Source organism: Typopeltis vanoorti, chromosome 24 (assembly GCF_054136105.1).
Source record: "Typopeltis vanoorti isolate ZY-2024b chromosome 24, IOZ_Tvanoo_1.0, whole genome shotgun sequence".
Taxonomy (NCBI): Eukaryota; Metazoa; Arthropoda; class Arachnida; order Uropygi; family Thelyphonidae; genus Typopeltis; species Typopeltis vanoorti.
In genome coordinates, this window is record NC_143572.1 from 62,070,152 (window position 1) to 62,092,777 (window position 22,626).

Genomic DNA, 22,626 nt, shown 5'->3' on the forward strand with positions numbered 1-22,626 from the left:
AATCATCAAGGCATTAAAAAAACGAACACATAATAATATATAGTCTTATTTTTCGAATCACCATACATCTTCATCTTCTGAACTTGAGTCTTCATCAGAAACCGAGTCATCGTCTTCAAGAGAATTAATGCCATACTTTTGAAAATATTTTATAATAATTTATAATCATTTTACTAAATATCTCAGGCAGCAATGTAATCATGCGCTGAGTACACTGCGCATGAACCTACTGTTGCCATGGAAACATGAAAGAATGACGTCTGATTTGTGTAATTGACAAAAAAGTATTCGATGTTATACATTGAAAGATTATTAAAATAGTTTTTCTTCTAACGGAGAAAAATATGATTTTGTGTATTTTATCCATGACCATATAGAGAACGGTCATTGATAAAATATTCTATTAATTATTATTTTATTTTTTCATAATCCATTAGCTATCACCAATATTGTTGGTAGTAACATGCTAGTCTTAATGTCTTTGAAAAAAGAACTTCGACAACACAGCTGGTGGTTTTACCAACAAGCCTAGTTATTTGTCTATTTTATTCGCGTGCCTTTCATTCACAGTGCAAACAATTGTCAATGCTGCTACATTTGATCAGTGACTGCCATAATTTCAATATTAGAGTCAAATATATAAGAAGAACATAGCTGGTTTGAAATTCGATGTGTGCTCATAAAAAACAGCCTTATTGCGTGCGCTTCTTAGATAAACTGACGTCACTACAGATTCGATACTAAATGAGAAAACAATTGTTGATTTCAGTCACGTATTTCCAAATGCTTTAATCTCGATACCACAAGGTAAGTCAACAGGTGAACTCATAGCAACGCGCCCATGGGGATAAGTAGATTTTCTAACCGTTATATTTTATTGTTTTAATGTGGCTATATGCAAGTATTTTTGCCATTTTAATAGTTTAGTGTATTATTGCTAACACTTTAAACAGGAAACTATGGTTTCGGAATATAATGTGGAATGCATGTAGGTGAGTTGACCATTGGCCCTAAATGTTATTGGATTACAATTGCTAGAACATCAGGAACGCTTTCAACTTTCGATTAAGCAGAATAGGTACACAAAAAACATGGTTATATAAATTTAAATTTAAATTTAAAAGTAAGAGAAATAGAAAAATAAATTTCGTTTATTTATATTTTCAAAATACATATAAATATTCTAAATTTATAAAATATTATATTAGCTTTTTCTGCGTAATTATTCCTACTTATATAACGCATTTCGGTTGCCACAATAACCCATTGTATTAGGGTAATTTTGTATGCGCAGAATGCTCCTAAACAATGAACATTCGGCGCATGTAAAACTCCAAGAATTTCGGCATGATTGTATGAGAGAAGCCAACAGTAACTTGTAGAAAATTCCATTTGTGGAATAAAGAAAGATTGTAAATATTTTATCTACGTAGACATTTTACTTGCTGAAGGTCTTATGTAAACGTTTCAACTATCTTGATGTTTTTAATTATATCCCCCAGCCTTTTTTTTATTAAATAATATTGATTATTGTGACATTCATATCCACAAACCACACAGTTACAGCAATCTTATGATAATTGTGTGCATTGTCTTGCTGAAAGAGACAATGGGCAGTTCCGTAGAAACCCCACAAAGTTCTAATCTCAACCCTATCTTACTCTATGGGAGTATGTAAGCACTGCATTGTCTATAATGTTTACATACCGCCCCCCCTCCCTCAGAGTTCAGTGTTTGTAGTTCGAGGCCAAAACAGGACCATACAATCACACCGCCACCTCCGAATTTCATAGTTGGGGGGGGGGGCGAGTTGAGTAGATGATTTGAGAATACACACTTCGCATCGCATACGACCTATGACTGAGCATCTGCAGTGATCGCTAATTCATAAGTAGTATAGAAATAGAAGACACGACACAGCATAAATTAAAAAAATGAATTTTAATTAGGAAAAGATTTTTGGAAATTTTTCTAGTGTTTTTTTCCCCTTTTTTTTGTGGGAGCAGGGTCCCTTGAAATTTCATCGCAGCCAATCGGACACACCTGTAATTACACGGGAGCATCATATTCCTCCAATTTATACGCTAGAAACACACGACGTGTTACATAGCACGATGCACTCCCCTGTCTATGCAAGCTGACCGTTGACTTGTTGCCAAGTAGTGTGTAAGAAATTGCAAACTTGGGATGTATTTAGTGTCCTGTCATCATCTGGAAATGTAGGAGTATTTCCACATTGCGTACGCGAAATGCGGAAACCCATACGCGGGAATGTGATCCAAATCTTCCCCTATCGAGTTGTGTGTATTTACTAGGTAAGAATGGCTGACAATTTATGAGCTAAAAATGGTAGTCGAAAACACGGTTGCATAATAATCTATCAGAAAAGCTAAGCATTGCTCGGTTAAAGAAATCCGTTGGTTTTCATTATAATAAACCGAGATATGGAACGAGTTCTACAAAATAGAAGAAGCATTCAAAGGAAAAGATTCGGAACAAACAAAAAATGACGTTCGTACTATTTCTGCATTATTCTCGAAATGGTACGACGGTGTTAATGCTAATAAGAAGGAAAAAATTCTGAGATCGTGCCAAATTATTATTTTTTTTTTTCGGGCACTGAAGATCAAATAAAGGAGAGAATAGCTAAAATATTGACCGCAAAATGAGAAATTAAATTCCTTGAGTGGGAGCCAGTTAACGTAAGCTGTAGGCAAAATTTCAAATGAAAATTTGAACATTGAAATAATGTGGGCCATATATTCATGGAGAAGTCTAGACGAGAAGTATTGGGCATTTTCGAGTTATTAGAGAGAATAATCTTGTTGGTAAGGCCAGATTAAGTTAAGATAATGATACTATTTCTTTCCCAAAAGATTCTACTTGATTCTTTATCTCACTGAGAAAATTTTGAATAAAAATAAATGTTTGCTTTTAAAAGATTACGCAGAAAACTAAAACTTAAAAAATAAATAAAATAGGTGATGAATTAAAAATGAAATTTCGACTTAAAATTGCATAAAAAATACAGTAAAAGGATAGGACTCGACTCTTGGGAAAAAACAACAACTGAAACTGTAAGATGATCGGGAAACGGAAAAGTAGCATTTTTCAGAGTGGAACCTTAATCGAAGCAAACAGAATTCAAAGTCAAAAGACTGGCTTGAAACCAATTTCCTAACACTTCATAGTTGGTAGAATATATGAGGTTATATACTCAACAAACAATGGATACTTGAACAGTATGCCGTTGGCATATTATTAATTCAAAAATAAGGCTCCTCCGAATTTTCTAGCTTAAATGGACATAGATTATTTCCATGTAGGAATACGAAGTAGAGTTTCTTACAGGGGATTCTCTTGGTTATACAGGGAATAAATTGCGAATTAAAGTTTAACTGCAATGTGAGGTGATGCAAATATATATCCGATTCGATAAAACAAAAAAAAAGAGTATAATTCATGGATAATACGCAGTAGACTGTATGTCTAATGTACATCCATATAATCCTTATGTTTAGCATTGCTTTCCAAGTTGCTAAATAAAGGGATTGGGATTTTGCCAACGCTGTCTGCTAACAAGATTATGCTGAATACAGTAAATGCATAGTGAGTGTGTGTTGAAAGAGAAAAAATCCTGAAAAAAAAACGACTGACTTGCTAAGTTTAGCAGATTATCATGTCTGGGATTTTTTACGTAAAATAGTATGTGGTAAAACTAAATGTGTGCGATTCTAAAGTTATATACTAAGATAAGATATACTTACTGGCATAATTATATCAACATGGATTGTCTGGTAAGCATTTAAAAATTTGATTTAATAGCATGTGATAAAACTAAAGGTGTGTGATATTATAAATGATCTTAACATAATTATTTCAAGATAAAATTAAATTAAGAATGAATTGAGCCAAATTATTATTATTACTATTATACTTTTAGTAAATCTTGCAATATTTTGATAAATTTTAATCTTTGATAATTTGTTTTATTTCTAAGTCAACTTACATCTCTAAGTTAAAATTGTTTAAGCCTAACTTGCATACTGATAGCCTGGTCTTCTTAGATATTTTGTCTTTTATGTCTTATAAATTTATTCAAATAACTTCGCATAAATGCCAGCTTTATTATTTATTATGTGACTTAACATTTTTATTTGCCATTTATTCCTAAAACATGCCCAAACAGATAAAATGTGTAACCTTTCTTATGTTGAATTGTGCATGTACAAACATACCACGTACCTTATCGTAAGCTTTGTTCATATGATTTTCAGTTGTGTCTTTCAGCACAAACAACTTCCATTTGACTCGAACCGAACTTGCCATAAGTTTGCCTCCAATCTTTATTCTGAATCTTTTCAGGTATTTTTACAATCACAATAACAATAGTTGGATAGTATACCATTTTAAACTTATTATTATACTTCAATATAGTTCCTGTTTTTAAAAACAATTTCATGCTGACATAGCAGGAAAAACATTGACATTTTTAGGGAGATCTTTGAGAACACTTTAGTTAGTTTTTATTTATAAAGAATATTTTACAAATAAATGGATGAATTGATTTATTTTTCTCGTAATGGTATTTTGGTGTTTGTATGAAACTAGTAGGCACAATTTTCATATTTTTAATATTTCATATTTTAATTTCATCGATTTAAAATGCAATACTTCCACTGAGCTCTGAATATTGCAAAACGGTTCACACACTATGTAGAATGGATGTAAAAAGCTCTTTCTAATGCTCCTTAATGAATAATTCCAGTGTCTGTGAGACACCGATAAAATTTATAATTCCCTTACTCATCATTTGGAGGGATGGTATGATTATAATAATTCTCTCTAGAAGAGACTCATGATCGTAAAGTGTGTAAATAATATCGATAGTGTCTAAGCTATTCATTTCGTACGGTGATTCAACGGCCGTGATCCTCTTTTACGGAGAGGTAGGGCACCACCTCAATCCCCCCTATTTTTATCCGGGCTCGGTACCGGCATAGCTGACAATTCAGACCTATGGCTGGAGGGATTGTCTTAGATATTCCTGACTGTAATCGGTGTGTGTTCACGGGGTTGGTTTGCCTTCTTACGGGATGAAAAACCGCAGATAAACTGGGGGAAAAACCTTGTTGTCCAAGACCGGCTAACTTGGCTATTGCTGAGGAAGATCCTTAAGCTCCTCACGTCGTCGACGGAATCGAACCTAGGACACTCTTTCCCCAAGCATATGGTTGCGAAGCGCATAACCACTAGACTAACCTCGCGGACTCCAAGATATTGATTTCAAGATGATAAACTTTATAAAAGTCACTGGAGTAATTAATAGAACCGTTAAGCTTAACTACGTACAGAAATACATACAAGATTTGTAGTCTACAAAACAATAACCAAACCTACACTATTATATGGAAGTGAGAAATGGATCTTCGGAGAAAGAGATATACAGAGAATTCAAGCAGTAGAAATGAAATTCCTTAGAAAAACAGAAAAACTAACCCTATTAGATAAAAAAAAAAAGAAATAGTGAAATAATTAAAAATCTTAAAATTAATTCCATAACACACTCAATGATTAAATATAGGAAATACTGGCTAGATCATACAGCAAGAATGCAGAGAGAAAGATTACCAAAAAATATCTTAACATATAAGCCTAGAGAAACAAGGAATAGAGGGAACAAGAAGACGATGGACTAAGTCCAGAACAGGCCACTTGGCCTAGAACCTGGATAGGAAGAAGAAAAAGAAGATAAATATCTGATGAGGACAACTGGGATGGTACTTTTTCTTGTGAAATATCCCTGTTTAAGACTTTGTCAAGTGCCACCCAGTGATGCGAAACTTTTTAGGAATACATTGTGTGCCATGTCGAGGCGATATCTGAGAAAAATTAGTTCCAAAATTCACCACAAGGGAGCTCTGTATGATGTACCCAATGTAGATATAGTAATTTTATTTGTGCGTGAGTAAGAAGGCACAAGCATAAATAACACATGTTTATTCACTTCTATTATGCATTCACGAGCTATGCTGTTCAACGTGCTGCCCTTCCCACTATGCCACAAACTGCATCCAATGCACAGTGTGTTCGACGGCAGAACGCAGTTAGTTGGACTGATGTTTCGCACATGTTGCATTATGCTGTTTTTCCGCGCAAGTTATCAGGATGATCCTGATAAACACTGTTTTTGAGAAGTTCCCAGAACCAGAAGTCACAGGGGGTGTCAAATCAGATAAATGAGGGGGAGGGCATGCAGTGGGAATGAAATGTTCTTAAAGAACATTGAGTACGAATCGATTGATGTGTGGAGGGGCCCCATCCTGCATGAAAATGATTGAATCCTGCTGTAGTTGTGACACAACAAAATTGTTTATCACATCGCGATACCTTTCGGCAGTAACTGAGGTAGATTACAGGACCTAGCTGGCGAATGTCCTCAAAGAAGAATGGTCCAATAATTAAAAGCTGTAAACTTACACCAGAAGTCACTTTGGGTGAATACAAAGGAAGTTTTTTGATTGTATGCTGATTTTGAAAAGTCCATACTAGGCAATTATGCGTATTCACAGCTCCGTTCTGGAAGATGAGTCTCATCTCCTTACAAAAATCATCCAATCCCATGCGACGTCCAAATCCAATCATGCAAGGAATGTTGAAGCGAATGTCAGTCAATTTTCAAAATCCTGCGGGCGCAACTCCTGTGTCAGGGTTATCGTGAATCGATAGAAATGCAGAATCTTCGGTAGAATTCTCCCGACAGTTGTGTAAGTTACATCCATTTGTCTTGATATTGCACGTGCACTGCAGAAACCAACGCTGTTATTCATGGCCTGCTCCAAAATGGCAGTAGCAGATTCACTCAGGTTTTGTGAACTGATTGGTTTGCGAGTTCTTCCGGGTTTAACATCCAGGAATCCCGTATTTCAAAATGATTAATCATTCGTCGCAGAGCACATGGAGATAGTGGAGTTCATCGAAATTTCTTCAGGCGACGAAATTCGCGCATTGCAATTATTTAGGTAGTATTGCTTCCTGGCACCTTCTATTGCATGTGATGTTTACAACGCCCCTGGTGGTCAGTTTTGGAATTTTTTTCTAGGATATCGCTACCGTATAATGCACATTGTAAAAAAATCTTATTGCAAATTAAAATAATTATTTAAGTTTACTTATTTATACTTTTTTTGCTTCCACCAAGGTGACAATACCACTTGTAGTCCAATAATATATTGGATCACAAGTACTTCGTTGAAATAAATGCAATCACAGCAATATAAACAATAATAACAACAGAGAGAAGAGAAGGCAGAAAGACATCTCACTTTATTTAGGTAAAAAAAAACATAATTTCTTTAAGAAAAAGGTTAATTTTTATGATTGCACATTATCATCATCATAATCTATTATGGACAAAATGAAATACATAAGATGTAGAAGAAATTATCGGTCTAGTTGGCCGATTGATCAGCATGAATGTTTGGGATGATGGGATGTTAATTTCATCGTCCGGTGTGAGATCAATGGAGGCTTGAATTCGCTTCAGAATCGGCAGCCATAGCTCGGAACAACTATGGCTGCCGATTCGTTCAAATGGGTTGAGGAAATCGAGTGATGGGAGACGAGAGGAACACACAATCTTCTTCAGCAATGTCCAATTGAATTCCTTTAATTGTGTTGTGGATGATTGCTTTGTTTTCCTCATCACGTTTTCATTCTACAAGTTCAAGTATACCTGATTTTATAATATGGAAGCTCCACAGATCATTACACAAGAGAATGTGCTGTATAGGATTCTATGTATATCAGCAACTCATAATTTTTATTTTTTTTTTTTTTTCACTATTTTTATGTAAATCCCATGCTGAAAGGTTCTAAAACCAGATTTATTATCACGAAAGGGTCAAGTACTCCTGCTCAGTCGCGCACTCAGGATTTAATCTTGGGGGGGGGGGGTTGAGTAGACGATTTGAGAATACACACTACACATTGCATACCACCAATGAGTGAGCATCTTCAGTGATCGCCAATACATGAAACCCGTGATCTCCTCTGGCCTGGCTCAGGCAAACGAAGCAACGCTCAATCCGCCTGTGCACTACTTCGTTCGCGTTGCTGCGTTCACAGCGGCCTTGATCTTGATTTCAGAGAGCTATAGGGTATTACCACCTTATGTCACCGCTAATTTATAATTAGTATAAAAATAGAAGACACGACACAACGTAAATTTTAAAAAAAAATTAATTAGGAAAAGATTTTTTGGAAAATTTTCTGCTGTTTTTTCCTTTTTATTTTTTTGGGGGGAGGGGGGGAGGCAGGGCCCCTTTCCCCCCTGGATGCGCCACTGCTCCTGTTTCTGAATCAAGATATCAAGCATGAATCATTTTTTGAAGTCATTTCAGTCCTCCAGTAAATTTTCTGTAGCCACTGAATATGTCCAGATATTAAAGTCAATTTCTGAGGTGAAATAATAAAAGAATGCATAAAGTTTGACCCAATGACACTGATCTTTAGATAATATATTTTATTTGTGTTTTTATTTAGGAGAGAGATGAATTTCCTCTCCCAATCTGGAGGCCTGAAGTGGCTTGGAAACAAATCTGTTTCCTCTCTACGTCATGGTTTCCGGAATATGTAAAAAATAAATAAAACCACAAAAAATTATAAAATTAATAAAAATAGAAAAAAAATTCTTAGCCCACTCGTGTTACTAATGTACGACTATTTCAGACCTACCTTTTGTGAGTGGGAATCCGATAAAAATAAACTGAGATGGATGATAAACAGCTCCAAGGACTGTTTTGGTTTTTTTTTTTAATATAAACTCTGCAATAAATGTTTTTATTGCGATGTTTTGGATGTTGTTGATGAAGTAATCGATGAAGTTTTTTATGAAGTAGTCGAAATCTGCTAAGTCATATATATATTTGTACTAACAGCTCGAGAGTTCGGAATGCAGTCATTTGAAAAAAAAAAGTTTTATGACACCCTCTTACATAGCGATTTTCCTTATCTGTATAGATTCTTTAGATTCTATACAGATAAGGAAAATTGATTTATCAAACCCTAATGAAGATATTCTCTTGTTCAATTGCCTTTAACACACACATGAATTCATTCCAGTACGGACATCAGTGATAAGCCTACAGCTCTAATTTTATTCACGGCACTGCAGAGTATGTCCAGTCCAATTTCCCTTTCTTCTTTTTATCCTTTTTAACAGATTCCTTCCTTCCTCTACTCATTTTAAGACCTCTTCATTATTTATTTTACCTGTCTATTTTATTTTTTCCATCCTTCTCCAAATCCACATCTCGAAGCTTTCCAAAATTTTAATTTCTTTTTTTTTCTCAATGTCCAGGTTTCAGCTGCATATAAGACAACACTAAACACGTAACATTTTATTAGTATTTTATTTAAATGCCTATCCATTATACTTCTGAATAAATTCCATTTTCTGTTAAAGGCATCTCTTCTCGTCGCTATTCTTGCCTTTATGTCACTTGTGCATCTTTCATCGCTGCTAATCACATTTCCTAAATACTCATGTTTCCCTGAATAATGTAGACCAACTAAACAGAATAATCAGATCAGCAACTAGGCGAGACACTGCTGGCTATCGGCGGATGTTGAGTTCCGCATGATCTCACAAAGGTTCGATGGAATTCAAATCAGGAGAATTAGGTGACCAATGGGAGTACACAGAATACTTGGATATGTTCTTCGAACTACGCTCTCACCATATGAGCCTCGTCTTGTTGGAAGACAAGGTGAAGATGTGTTCAGCGGGGATGAGAGGGCCTAGTGATATCCATTAGAACACCGCCACCGCTATCTGTCTGCTTCCAGCCAACAGGTTTTTTTAGGTTTTTATTTTCACATATGTGAAAATCTTCTGCAGTACCTGTCAATAAAATTCTCTTTCTCCCTTGGTGTGTGTGTGTGCGTGATAAATGCGATTCAACAAGAGATTATCTTCACACATTAAGATTTGATAAAGCAATTTTCCTTATCTGTATAGAATCTAAATGAATGTTCTATGTAAGAGGATGTCATCAATTATTTTTTCTCCAAATGACTGCATGCCGACAGTTGACCTGTTACTAAAAATATATTTATGTGGATGGGTGGGGTGTAGAAAGAGTACAATTGCTGAGTCACTCGCTTTCTTTCAATATTCGGGTCAATGGATGCATATAAGCACATCCTATGCGATATACTCACTGTACTAAATATTAAATGCCTTCTATCGAACTCCGATTAAGACAGTACATTATTTCGTAATTAAAATAAATAAATAAAAATAATGAGTCGGTACGTGTGTCATCACTTAACTTGCTATGTTATTCAAGTATCTACATACGTCTCATCATAATAAAAAAAAAAGTGTTCCCACACTGGTGGACACCTTCACCAAAAATTGCTAATCGTAGGTAAGTTGTGAATTGCCACATGATGCTCCTGTTTTGTTCCTAAAGTACCAATCGCTATTTTGTCTATTAATTATTAATATCGATAGAATCTGATTAAGTTAATTCTAGTATGAATTAACTAAAGATTTTTTTCTATCCTTTTTTTTCCCGACTTAATAGACCTAAAGAGAACCGAAGAAGTTGTCCAGGGTCCAATTGCTCATCTACGTATATATTAAGATGGATGACATTCCTACGCTGCATCCTGCAGACTACGCTCTCCTTATAGTGATTCTGGTGATGTCCGTGGTACTGGCTCTCTATTATCAGTTGACTCAAGGCAAATCCAATAGCCCCGACAGTTATTTTCTTGCTAGTAGGAACATGAGTTTTATTCCAGTGGCGCTTTCTTCTGTAGCTACTGCTTGGTCCGCTATGGGAATCATGGGTTTGATGGCAGAAGTGTACATGTATGGGATTCAGATAGTAGTAGGAACCATCACCTTCTCTGTTGCTATGGTACTTGGAGCACTTTATTTTTTGCCTGTCTTCTATGATATTGGAACACCCAGCATATTTCGGGTAGGTGACTCATTGTTGGTTTGTTCTAATGTGATTATAATAAGGATGACCTATTGCATTTTTATATATTGATAACGTGGTTTTGGAATATAAACTTATGAAGCCTAAAATTTAGAAAAAGTTAAAATTCAACAATAAAACGAAACGAAATAGAAAAATATATACAGAATGACATCGCTGTAGATTAGTTACCTTTTTTTCTATTTTTAGGCTCAAAATTTATATTTAAATTTGCAAATGGTGCAAAAGTTAAACATAACAAAATTGTGCGTGTCTCTTATATAAATAATATCTCCGTGGGATCAGATAAATACAAAAATTTCAAATTTATTTATAATGCCTTCTTTACCAAGTATAAATATCAATCCAGTTCATAATACGTTCACTTTATAAAGTTATTCATTTCATTGCAGTACATGCAGCTGAGATTTGGAAATATCTCTAGATACGCTGCCTGCGTCTCTTCTGTTGTATTACTGGTAAGGATTTGATTACATGTATTATTTTTAAACTATCTTATTTCCCTTTACGTATCCATTACTTTACTTAAAATTATTATGTCTTTCCCCTTAAATATAACTTAAGAGATTAAAGGTCAGTTATTAGCATTTAGTAAGTAAAATTTCTTTCCGTTAGTTACATCAAAATTTAAAATACCAAGCTATTTTAAACCTGGTTTTACTCCATTTCCGAAGTAAGCAAACAGACAAATAAGTCAAGTTTGCGCCTGCACGTAGTGCAAGTCTAGGTGACCCAAAAAGTAGTGCAAGTCTAGGAAACTCGTAGTAAAGGTGGAATAAGCTCTGATCACTATTCTTAGTATTTACCCTTAATGCAAAGCACATCTCCTTGAGGAGATGTATGATGCTATGCATTAAAGGCTAGGGGCCAGTACCCAGACCAGGTTCGACCCTTATTGAGGTCTCATCAGTGGGAGCCAGGCTTAGAAATACCAAGGTTTAAGTAATACAGAGCTTTTAAGTATTTTACCAAAGCAAGTTACCAAAAGATGCTTTGACTATATTAAATAAAAATCTCAGGATGAGAGATAGATGTAAAACTCCCACTGATGAGACCTCAATAAAGGTCGAAACGGGTCTGGGTAGTGGCCCTTGCCTTTAATGCATAGCATCATACATCTCCTCAAGGAGATGTGCTTTACATTAAGGGTAAATACTAAGAATAGTGATCAGAGCTTATTCCACCTTTACAATGAGTTGCCTAGACTTGCACTACGTGCAGGCGAAACTTGACTTATTTGTCTGTTTGCTTACTTGGGGAAATGAAGTAAAACCAGGTTTAAAATAGCTTGGTATCATTAACATATATATATATATATATATTACGTACCGTACATAGTTGCATGCGTATTATATATTCATATAAATATTTTATAAAGCTTTTAATCTTAGGAGCTGAATTATTACCCACTGTTTACCTTTTAACAACGGCTCCTGTTAACAAGAATATCGATAGTGATCTGCTGCAATAATATTGATCTTGCAAAAATGCCAAGTCAGGACTTTCTGACGTACACTTTTCATAGAATTACAACTCTCCAATTTACGAAACTTCATGCTTTAGTTTAATTTCGAAATTTATATTACTAACAAATATGTCTTTAGATTTTAAGAATTCGTTTGTCGTGTTTGTCATTGGTTTATGACGTTTTATACGCAACATTCCGTATTTTTCTATTTATGCAAGCTACATAATACCGTAAAACTTGTTATAATGACGCTGGTATTTGCTTTCGCCTGCTAACAAGGGATCGGTGACACACAATTCAGATTCGGTAATAGCCCTGAATGGAAAATTTATTCTTTGCGTACTGGCTGGGTTGCATGCTTTGATAAAGTTAACATTCCAGAGACATTCCTTTATCAAAGTTTTTAAGCCAACGTGGAATCTTCTCTTAGCTTTTATGCACTACGTTGGAATAAGTAATGGGACCCCTGCTTAGAACGAAACCTACTGATATGTATATTCCTTTCGTCATACGTAAACATAATGCTACATGAGGTAAACAGATATATTCTTTGGTTGGTTGGTGTTTCCCTTTGAATCGTTTCCGATCCAGGTGACTTCGTAGGCATTGCCCACAAAATGATTCCCGACCAGTTTTCCGAATGGACATTTTTGCGAATGTTCAATTCCAAACAGCAGAATCTAAAATATTAATACAACTCATGTTAAAATAGATAAGCTTAAATAAATAAACTTAGACTTAGGACACATGAATTTATTGACTCACTAAAAAGTGAAATTGCATCCAATATACCGGAGATAGTCAAGTCGTCGGTCCTCTTCTTTATATCTAAGACAATGGTTTTAATCCTCGTCTTCAGAACAACCGTTCACTTGCTGTTTGGTGCTGCCTTTACTATTCTACCCATTCTGAACTCACGTAGCATTGTTTTAGAGTCAGCTTGGTTTTTTTGTAACTCTGTTATAGCTGAATACAAACTGGGGTGGTGCTTTCCAACTACTTACTGGAAGCGGTTATGAAACCCTTCATTCAGGTTGTTCGTCCGTTATTGACTATGAATAGTGGACTCATTGGTTCCACAAAGTACGTGGATAACGAAGGGGTTTTTGAAGGAATTTATTGAATTTTTTGAATTAATGGAAGTAATCAAAAATTGTTAAGATATCATCACTGACCCCTTCTCTCAATTCTTGAAGGCATCGACAACGTCATCAATAAGGACAAACGCTAAAGTCCGTAGCTTATGTAATTCGTTCTTTAGTCGACGATCTTCAGGGTTGTTATACGGTTTTTGTAGCCCCTCAACCTCAATCCTTCTGTACAAAGATTAGGATAAGTGGAAAAGACAACAAAATACTGTTGAAATTTGGAAACACAATACTTACGCTATTTATGATGGCCAATTCGAAGTCACACATTATTCGAGTTGGCTGCATAACATCAATTGCAAAATCATTGGCTGAAGACAAAATGCTATGCAAAATCTTAGTGTAGCAATTTTGTTCTTTTGCTAATAAGGCGTAAATTAATGGAATACATCTGTCGCCATCTTCTGGATTTACTCCAGGCCTTCTTAGTACTCCCAGAACAGTAAACATTTGCACAAAAATACTAAGGCAGACTTTGAACATACCATCAAGAAACCATTCTTAACTGCTCATTAAAATCTGTAGATTTTCTTCAGTTCCAAACACAATAACCCCATTTCATGACTTTCGTCGTCGGCATAGGAATCATACAGAAGAAACTTTACACCCTGAAGAGTTTTAGTGTATCTGTCTGGAATCTGGAATAGCTCCTGAAGTGATGCAGGATTGGCTGGTTGATCATGTAATCTTTTCCTTCTAATGGATGTTTTTAAATTTTCTCGTTCAGGTAAAAAGCTTAAAATACCCGAGGGCACCCTCTGCAATTCATTTCGCAGTATATGAGCTGGTTGAACCTCTGGATGTTATTGGACAATACGTTTTAAATTTTTTCTTACATTCTCTGCCTCTGCTTCTTCTCTATTTGGGGCGATGGGAGTGAGATGCTCGATCCCCCCCCCCTTTTCAACTGTTATATTTTGACCATCCATAGTTGTAATAGTTCCTGGCGAACTTTCTTTCGTTCTAAGTTTTTTACACTCCCAATATATTTTACCCTGTAGACTAGATTTACTCTTGTAGTAAATATATTCATTTAGCAGTGAGTAGTTTCCGCCCTCCTCGCTCTGATGAAATTATCTTAGGTTGATCTTGCATTTTTTCCATGAATTTTAATTAATTTTCTAGCCAACTATTACTTAGCGATGGGGAAACTATTCATGACACATATCAATGATTATCAGTCATGATTCTCTACGTTACTAAAGGCTACACTTGGTATTAAGAAAGTAAAAACTATAAAAAATATTTTCATAAAAAATATGCATTCGGAAAAATGGTCGGGAACGGATTATTCTTCATGTATTATTATGACAATCAATGCTAAAACCTGCGCCATCTCGTAGCCAACTGTTGAACTACCTTCAATCACATAATAAATATACGTCAAGCTATTTTCTTATAATTCTTGATCAGTTTGAATTTTTATATATAATATGTTAAAGATACCAAACTATTTTAAACCTGGTTTTACTCCATTTCCCAAGTCCGCAAACAGAACAATAAGTCAAGTTTACGCCTGCAATTCTAGCTGACCCTGCACGTAGTGCAAGATCAAGGCAACTCATGGTAAAAGTAGAATATGCTCTGATCACTAATCTTAATATTTACCCTTAATGCAAAGCACATCTCCTGGAGGAGATGTATGATGCTCTACCCAGACCGGTTTCGACCTTATGAATAAGTAAAGCCGTCTCTAAAAATTCGGACGATCCCTAGGCCACTCACTTGTGGGCGAAAGACCGTCCATCCCAGAGTTGGCCTTCCACCCACCACCATCACCGAGCAGAACCGCTCATATTCCGAAGAAAAGCATTCACCGACAAAGCCCCTCACCTAGCCGTGCCGGAAAACACTTTGCCCGGAGACTCAAATTGCTCCCTTAAGGCAAAAAGCTTAAGAGAGCAAACTCATAATAGTCCCCCACCGGTTTCGACATTTATTGAGGTCTCATCAGTGGGAGCCAGGCTAGAAATACGAAGATTTCTTCGTACAATCCTTATAAGGACTTGCTTAAAGGGGCGAAGCAAGAATGCTTTTCATATTCCCGTTATCTGTAGAGGACAGTGTAGGGATAAGGTGTTATTGAGCAATTAAAGCTCTGATCATGGTAGGAGAGTAACAGCAATAGCCGAGCCTCAGTTAGAACTTCATTGGCTACAGCATTACCATCCATTACTCTCCCTGGGTACCAATTTTAGTCGCCTCGTACGACATGCATTAGCTATATTGATGCTATTCTTATTCCGGGAACCACACGGGGATTTGTTAATATTAGTAATACAGAGCCCATAAGTATTTTACTTATTAAATAAAAATCTCAGGAGGAGATATAAATGTATAAATGTAGAATTTCTCCTTGGGTAAAATAAATGTTAAAGATATCAAGCTATTTTAAACCTGGTTTTACTATTACTAAAATCTTCGTATTTCTAACCTGGCTCCCGCTGATGAGACCTCAATAAAGGTCGAAACCGGTCTGGGTAGTGGCCCCTTGCCTTTAATGCAAAGCATCATACATCTCCTCCAGCAGATGTGCTTTGCATTAAGGGTAAATATTAAGATTAGTGATCAGAGCTTATTCTACTTATACCATGAGTTGCCTTGGTCTTGCACTACGTGCATGGTCAGCTAGACTTGCAACACTTGCATGCGAAAACTTGACTTGTTTGTCTGTTTGCTGACTTGGGAAATGGATTGAAACCAGGTTTAAAATATCTTGGTATCTTTAACATTTATTATACTCATGGTAAAATACTTTCTACAATATATATATATATATATATATAAAATACAAAACAAGTTTAATGACGATTACCGATTATTATTAAAGAGGAGGCAGTGAATTTGGTCCGGTGAGTTTCAAATGGACTGTAAAAGGGTGCTGGTTAGCAGTGGCTCTTGTTTGAATGATTTTGGAGAAGAGTGGAGGAATAATAGTGACCAATTCAGCAGAGCACCATCCATGAAAGTATCTGTAAAAACGACACACGGCAAAAACTGAACGTCTGTGAGTGGGACTGAAGTGGGTTTGTGAGAGAGGGGTCATTAATTAGCCCATTGCCCTCTCTGGATAGAATCAAGCAATCTTAGAGAGGAGTTTGGTGCACCATCTCAAATATGGGAAAACTATTCAGTGGCTGGGCAGATTTGGGATTTGTATAGAGTTAGCATCTGTGAAAGTGTGAAGTAGTGTCTTGTGTGAAAAAGTACGCCGAGGTTTTAGTCGAAATGTGGTTGTGTCAGGAAAGATCGGAGGTGCAGTTCAGTCCCACTGACCTGCGCCTCCAACTGACGAGTCCTCCGACTGTCAGTCCCAGTGGGACTGACCTGCTCCAAGGAAAGAAACTTGAATTTTACAAGATTGTCCTTGTCCAACTGGGATATAGTTAGGAGATGTGAGTTCAGGTCCCTAGTCACGGTATATCTTAAGGATTCTAATACTGTCGAATGAAAAGGAAGAATGGAGCGTACAGTCATCGGCAAAGCTATGGACAGGATTGGAAGTCTGAGGAAGCAGGTCATTTATATACATATACAAGAGGGATTTGCGATCCGGTTGCACAGTGAGGAAGGCAGACCATATGATGGCAGTCTGTTCAGTAGGCCCTGTGCCAAACCAGATCAAATGCATCTGAAATGTCGAGGACAACCACGTGAGCTTCTCCATGGCCTGAGTCCAGAGGTGGATGGTGAAAGCAAGAACATCAGATATATCTATCGAGTGTCGTAATCCACTACTAGTCACTGATTAGTTGGTATGAATCTAGGTGGTTGGAGAGTTGTTGATGACTTGCATAATCTCAGAGAGAACAACTGGACGGTAGTTCGTTGGTGGACTTTAAGCCCATTTTTTGGGATGGGTTGGATGCCGAACTGTTTTCAGGTTGTAGGGTAGATGCCAGTTGAATAGGATAGATTGAAGAGGCAATGCAGGTCGGGTGTTAGTTCTGGGTCACAATTTTTTAACACAATACTAGTAGGTTAAAAAACAACACAATTAGCATCAGGACCAGATGCCTTGTTTGTGTCCAAGTTATTAAAGATTCTCCGGATTTATATTTGTCGATAGACTATGGGCAACATGAAGGGAGTCGTTCTGATAGAGTAATGGGAAGTTTTTTCATGTCATCATTCCAATTCGCAGCAATTGCAAAAGTAGAGTGATGCCAGTAAGTTTGCCTTGTCTTTAGGTGGGGTAACTACAGATGTGAGAGTGGTGGACGCTTGGGTAGGCAGAAGTTGCGCTCAATGTCCTTGGCAAGGGACTTGAAGGAGGGACTGCCTTTTGAGCAGGAGACGAGTTTGTGGCATTTGGCTCTTTCAGAGGCTGACTTGGATTTGGTGACGATTCTACTACAACTGTTGCGAGGTGCAGTGTAGGTAAAATGGGTAGCTGGAGTTTTGGTCTTGAGGTTGTAGTTATTTTTATATTAGTAAGTTTCGACGCACACTTAATTTTGCATTAAATTAGTTATTATTTTTTAAAAAAGCAGAGGTTTTTTCCTTTTACAACTTTGGCACACTTTATTGAGAACCAAGGCTTGGATGGTGGCTGAGAATTTGGAGTGTAAGTGAAGAAATCCTTCATTCTTGTGAGAATGATTTCTGTTATTTGGTCTGAGAAGATGTATCAGAACAACTGAAGCAGTAGTCGGACCATGGCAAGGAGGAACAGAAGTCACGGAGGTGCTCCCAGTTGGCATCCCTGTAGTACCAAAGGACACGAGACTGTGAACTGATGGGTGAAGGTTGTTCTGTGGCAAAAGAGACTTGTATGAGGTTGTGGTCCGAGCTGACAAGAGGAGAACCAACAACCACAGTATAACTGGAAGGATAGTGTGTTAGGAAGAGGTCAAGTGTGTTGGCAAGGGACTGCAGGTATTCTTATAGGAAGACTAATGATCTGAGATAAGTCATTGCTAATGGCAAACACTTCATCATCCTTTCGTGATTCATCGGTGAAACTGAAGAAGCGGAGCCAATATGAGTTATGGACATTGAAGTCCCAGAGAAGGATGACCTCACTATTTGGGTATTTTGACTGCAGAAAGTCGAGTTTTACTTTAGAGAGAGAGAGCGATAGATGGAGCATATGAAATGGGCAGGGATTGATTTGCTAGAGAAATTTTGAGCCAAAGCAGATCAGTACTTTAAATTAATACTTTTAAAATTCTATACTCGTAAAAACTGTCTCATCGTTCCATGACTTATAAATTAAATGACTGAATTTTGTCTACTTCTTTTATACTAATTTCGTTATTGACCACTAGATGGCGTATAATGCTGTGGTGATCTATGCACCAGCTCTAGCTCTGGAAGTGCTTACGAAACTCTCCTTATGGACGTCTGTTTCAACTGTTGGAATCGTTTGCACTTTTTATAGTTTCCTGGTGAGTTCTCAGGTTTTGTATAAAAATTCAAAGTTATATCTCATAATTTTAATTTTTATTATTCTAAACCCATATTAAAAATAGTTATTAATAACAAATTAATTACTTATTATTAATATTATTGTTGATTAATATTAATAAATAATAACAATGACATATATTGAGATTTTATTAATAATAAAAGACAATAACTAATTCATTGCAAAATTAATTGTGCATCAAAACGTAGTTAATATGAAAATAACTAGATAAAATTAATATTTTTTCTAAATAGATATTTTAAAAATATTATATAAATATATATGCCATTAAAATTAAAAAAAATATATTATAATATTATTATTAAAATACCGTAGAGAAATATTTAAATAAATATTAATAGTTCTTATTGCAAGAAGAGAAATCATGCATTTTGTGCACCAGAGGGCATCACGATAAAAGTGAATTTATTTATGTAGCTGGCACTTTTTTTATAAGGATGTGAATTTTTTGGATTTGATTAATTGTTGGCATTGTTTTTCTTAGGGAGGAATGAAGGTAGTTATTTGGGCAGATGTGTTCCAATCTGTACTTATAATTATGACGATTTTAGCTGTGTTCATTAAAGGAAGTCTTGATGTTGGAGGTTTAGGAACTGCTTGGAGATTGGCAGAAGAAACAGGTCGAACTCAGTTAGGAAAGTAGGTACACTTCTTATAATCCTTTAAATTTTAGGATATTTTAAAATTAAAATTATTATTATTATTATCATTATTATTATCCACAACAACTCTTTACATCCCTAGATCCTTCAACAACTCATACGGTTCTGCAGTGAGATCACATCTCATACCAATGCTACTCAACAACCTACCACAAAATTAAAAACACCTAGACAATTACAGAATGTTAAAACACGAACTGTGGAAGTTATACCAACACAATTAACATAGCATCAGCACCTATATACACTTCACAAATCACTCGGCATCCAACACCAATATTCTATCCATAAAACGTACCGAACAACATGAATAATATATGCTAATCCTTAAAGTGGAAGTAAAGTGATATAAAATTGTACTGAATTGTACAGATGGTTAGTACAGAACTGTAAAGTGTGAAATTGTAAATTTTCATTGTTCATAAAATTATAATGCAGAAGCGTATAACTTATGTGAAAGTACTTGTTTATTAATATGTACACATGTATATAATGTAAATAAGTAGATATGAATAATAAAGTTAATAATGTCTTTACAAATATTATTATTTATATCAGCTTTTTCATACATAAAATATAAAAACACTGATAGGATATTATTTACTATTATGATCAAAAGATGGCGCCTACATGTTATTTGAAATCCACCTTGTCTCTTTCATTATTAATCTTAAAATAACAGGCATTCACATAACAGAAAATTTTGAAAATAATATTATATTAGTACGATTATTAAAACTTTTGAAAAAAATATTTTATCACTTTTTAAATAGTTAAAGATTAATTACTTTCATAATTTTTCAAATTCGCTTTTTTATTAGCATTTTTGTTCACTAATCTCTTCAAATATATGCAATATATTTATATTTATAGAATTAGCGTTGATCCTACAGTACGTCATACAGTGTGGAACACCATTTGCTTTCATTTCGTCAGTGGTTTTGTACACGTAGTCCTTAATGCGTCACAGATTCAGCGCTACCTATCGGCGAAAAACCTCGTTACTTCAAAAAGGTAGGAATAAGTGTTGAATTGCAGACTAAATACATAATAAAACAATTAGACATCAAATAACGTACTTGCAACTTTACACTTATGAAATAAAGCACTTTTTACCCCCTAGGGCTATGTATCTAAGTGCAGCAATTATCTATTCCATCTTTGTGACTATTTGCCTGAGCGGGATTGTTTTATATGCCAACTTCAAAGACTGTGATCCTCTTTCTAATCCCAGTACTAAACTCGCAATGGATCAGGTAATCAATTGCCATTTCACAAATAACATCTAACACCTTCGGACACAACTGAATGGAAAATTTGTAATTTTTTGTTTACAAATGTTTAATTTCCAAACAATATTTATAGCAAAATTTTATTAAAATAATAAAACTATAATTATTATTATAAAAATAATAATATATTATTATTATTATTATTATAAATAATAATAATATAATAATAATAATACAGATGGCACTCTAGTGACGAAAGCTAATGGGATTGTCCAGTTAATGAGTGCTCACTTTGCTAAGATATATCAACCAGGTGTATGTAACATGGTGAACCGTGATATTTCTACATTGAATGAAGAGTTGGAGTTGCATGAACATGAGATTGAAGGGCTGTTGCATATCCTGGATAAGAATTTGTCAGTAGAAACAAATGAAATATCAGCACGTTTGCTAAAGGAATGTTCAACCGAATTGGTTAGACTTGTCACATGTTTGTGTAACTTGAAACTCAGCTCAGGAATGATACAACAGGAATGGAAGGAATGTATGATAGTTATACTGTACAAGGATGATGCAAAATCCTCAGATAAACCTGAGCTTCTCTGAGGAAGATGATAGATGGCGGTGGTCTCGTGGTTTTGTTTCAGTACCCATCGATAACCAGGTGTAGATGAGCACGGTTGAACCTTTTTAAAGAAAGGGGGGGGTAATTGGGATATGGTGTGCATGTACAGTCATCCCTCGACTTACGTCCATTCGAGTTACCTCCTTTCGAAGATACATCTGTGTTTCCATAAGGCATCAGTTCCTAACCGGTGGGTACGTGCTGGGCCATTCAGGGTACACGAAAAATAATCAGTAATGGTGGAAAAATCTCATTTCCACTATTTTACATTGAGATAAGCACTGAACAAAAGTGTCAGTATTTAAAAATAGCAATTGTAAAAACAAGGGGTACAATTTATAGAAATGGGTTTAAAAGGAATACACAAGTGGAAAAAAGGTTGGGAACCACTGCCATCACTGCCATAAGAGAATAAATAACATTTTCGGCTATACTTTCGAACAAGACACAAGTTTTTCAGAGTGGCAAACAGTGCTTTCAGAGGCAAACTCAGTCGGCACGTGTCTTCACCAGTTCCTCTGTTGATTTTGTGTTTGAGAAGTGGATTATTTGTGTATTTATCGTTAAATATTTCGCGATGTTTTGTGCAACATGGCCTCTAGACGCACAATCAAAAAATTTAGTGAAGAATCACAGAAACAGAAGAGAGCAAAACGAAGTTGATTGTTATAATGCAACATGAAGCTGGTAAGCCGTCCAAGGTGATCGCAAATGACTTCCGATGGTCTCATTCTACAGTGGCGACCATTTTGAAAAATAAGGATAAAATCATAGAGGCTGGGAAAGGATCTGCTTCCATTAAATCGACGATAGTGACAAAGCAACGACAAGGTCCTATCGGTCATATGGAAAAGCTACTTGCATCATGGATACAGGACCTGAACCAGAAGCCCTTAGCGCTGTGACCATAATCGCTAAGGCACTAAGTCTCTTCAACATGTTGAAGGAGAAAGCAGGACCCGATTATGACTACGAATTCAACTTCTTCCGGTTGGTTCATGAGATTCAAGCAGCGTTTTGCGCCCATAATGTGAAAATGTATGAT

At 35.8% G+C, this 22,626-nt stretch overlaps 1 protein-coding gene across 4 annotated transcripts in view; it reads left to right on the forward strand.

The window, feature by feature from the left end:
* Window positions 1–753: 753 nt before the first annotated feature.
* Window positions 754–22,626, forward strand: part of LOC150093283 (putative sodium-dependent multivitamin transporter) — a 30,095-nt gene continuing 8,222 nt past the window's right edge. Inside the window, exons 1-7 of one of the 4 annotated variants that reach the window (XM_090413914.1) lie at window positions 754–807; window positions 10,593–10,994; window positions 11,408–11,473; window positions 18,902–19,021; window positions 19,547–19,701; window positions 20,598–20,738; window positions 20,848–20,980. In XM_090413914.1, coding sequence (XP_090270040.1) covers window positions 10,653–10,994; window positions 11,408–11,473; window positions 18,902–19,021; window positions 19,547–19,701; window positions 20,598–20,738; window positions 20,848–20,980 — 957 coding nt within the window. In that variant the 5' untranslated portion in view covers window positions 754–807; window positions 10,593–10,652. Of the gene's footprint in view, window positions 808–852; window positions 993–3,675; window positions 3,798–4,284; window positions 4,366–10,592; window positions 10,995–11,407; window positions 11,474–18,901; window positions 19,022–19,546; window positions 19,702–20,597; window positions 20,739–20,847; window positions 20,981–22,626 lie in introns of those variants that run through there. The other 3 variants (XM_090413912.1, XM_090413913.1, XM_090413915.1) reach the window with 3 other exon arrangements.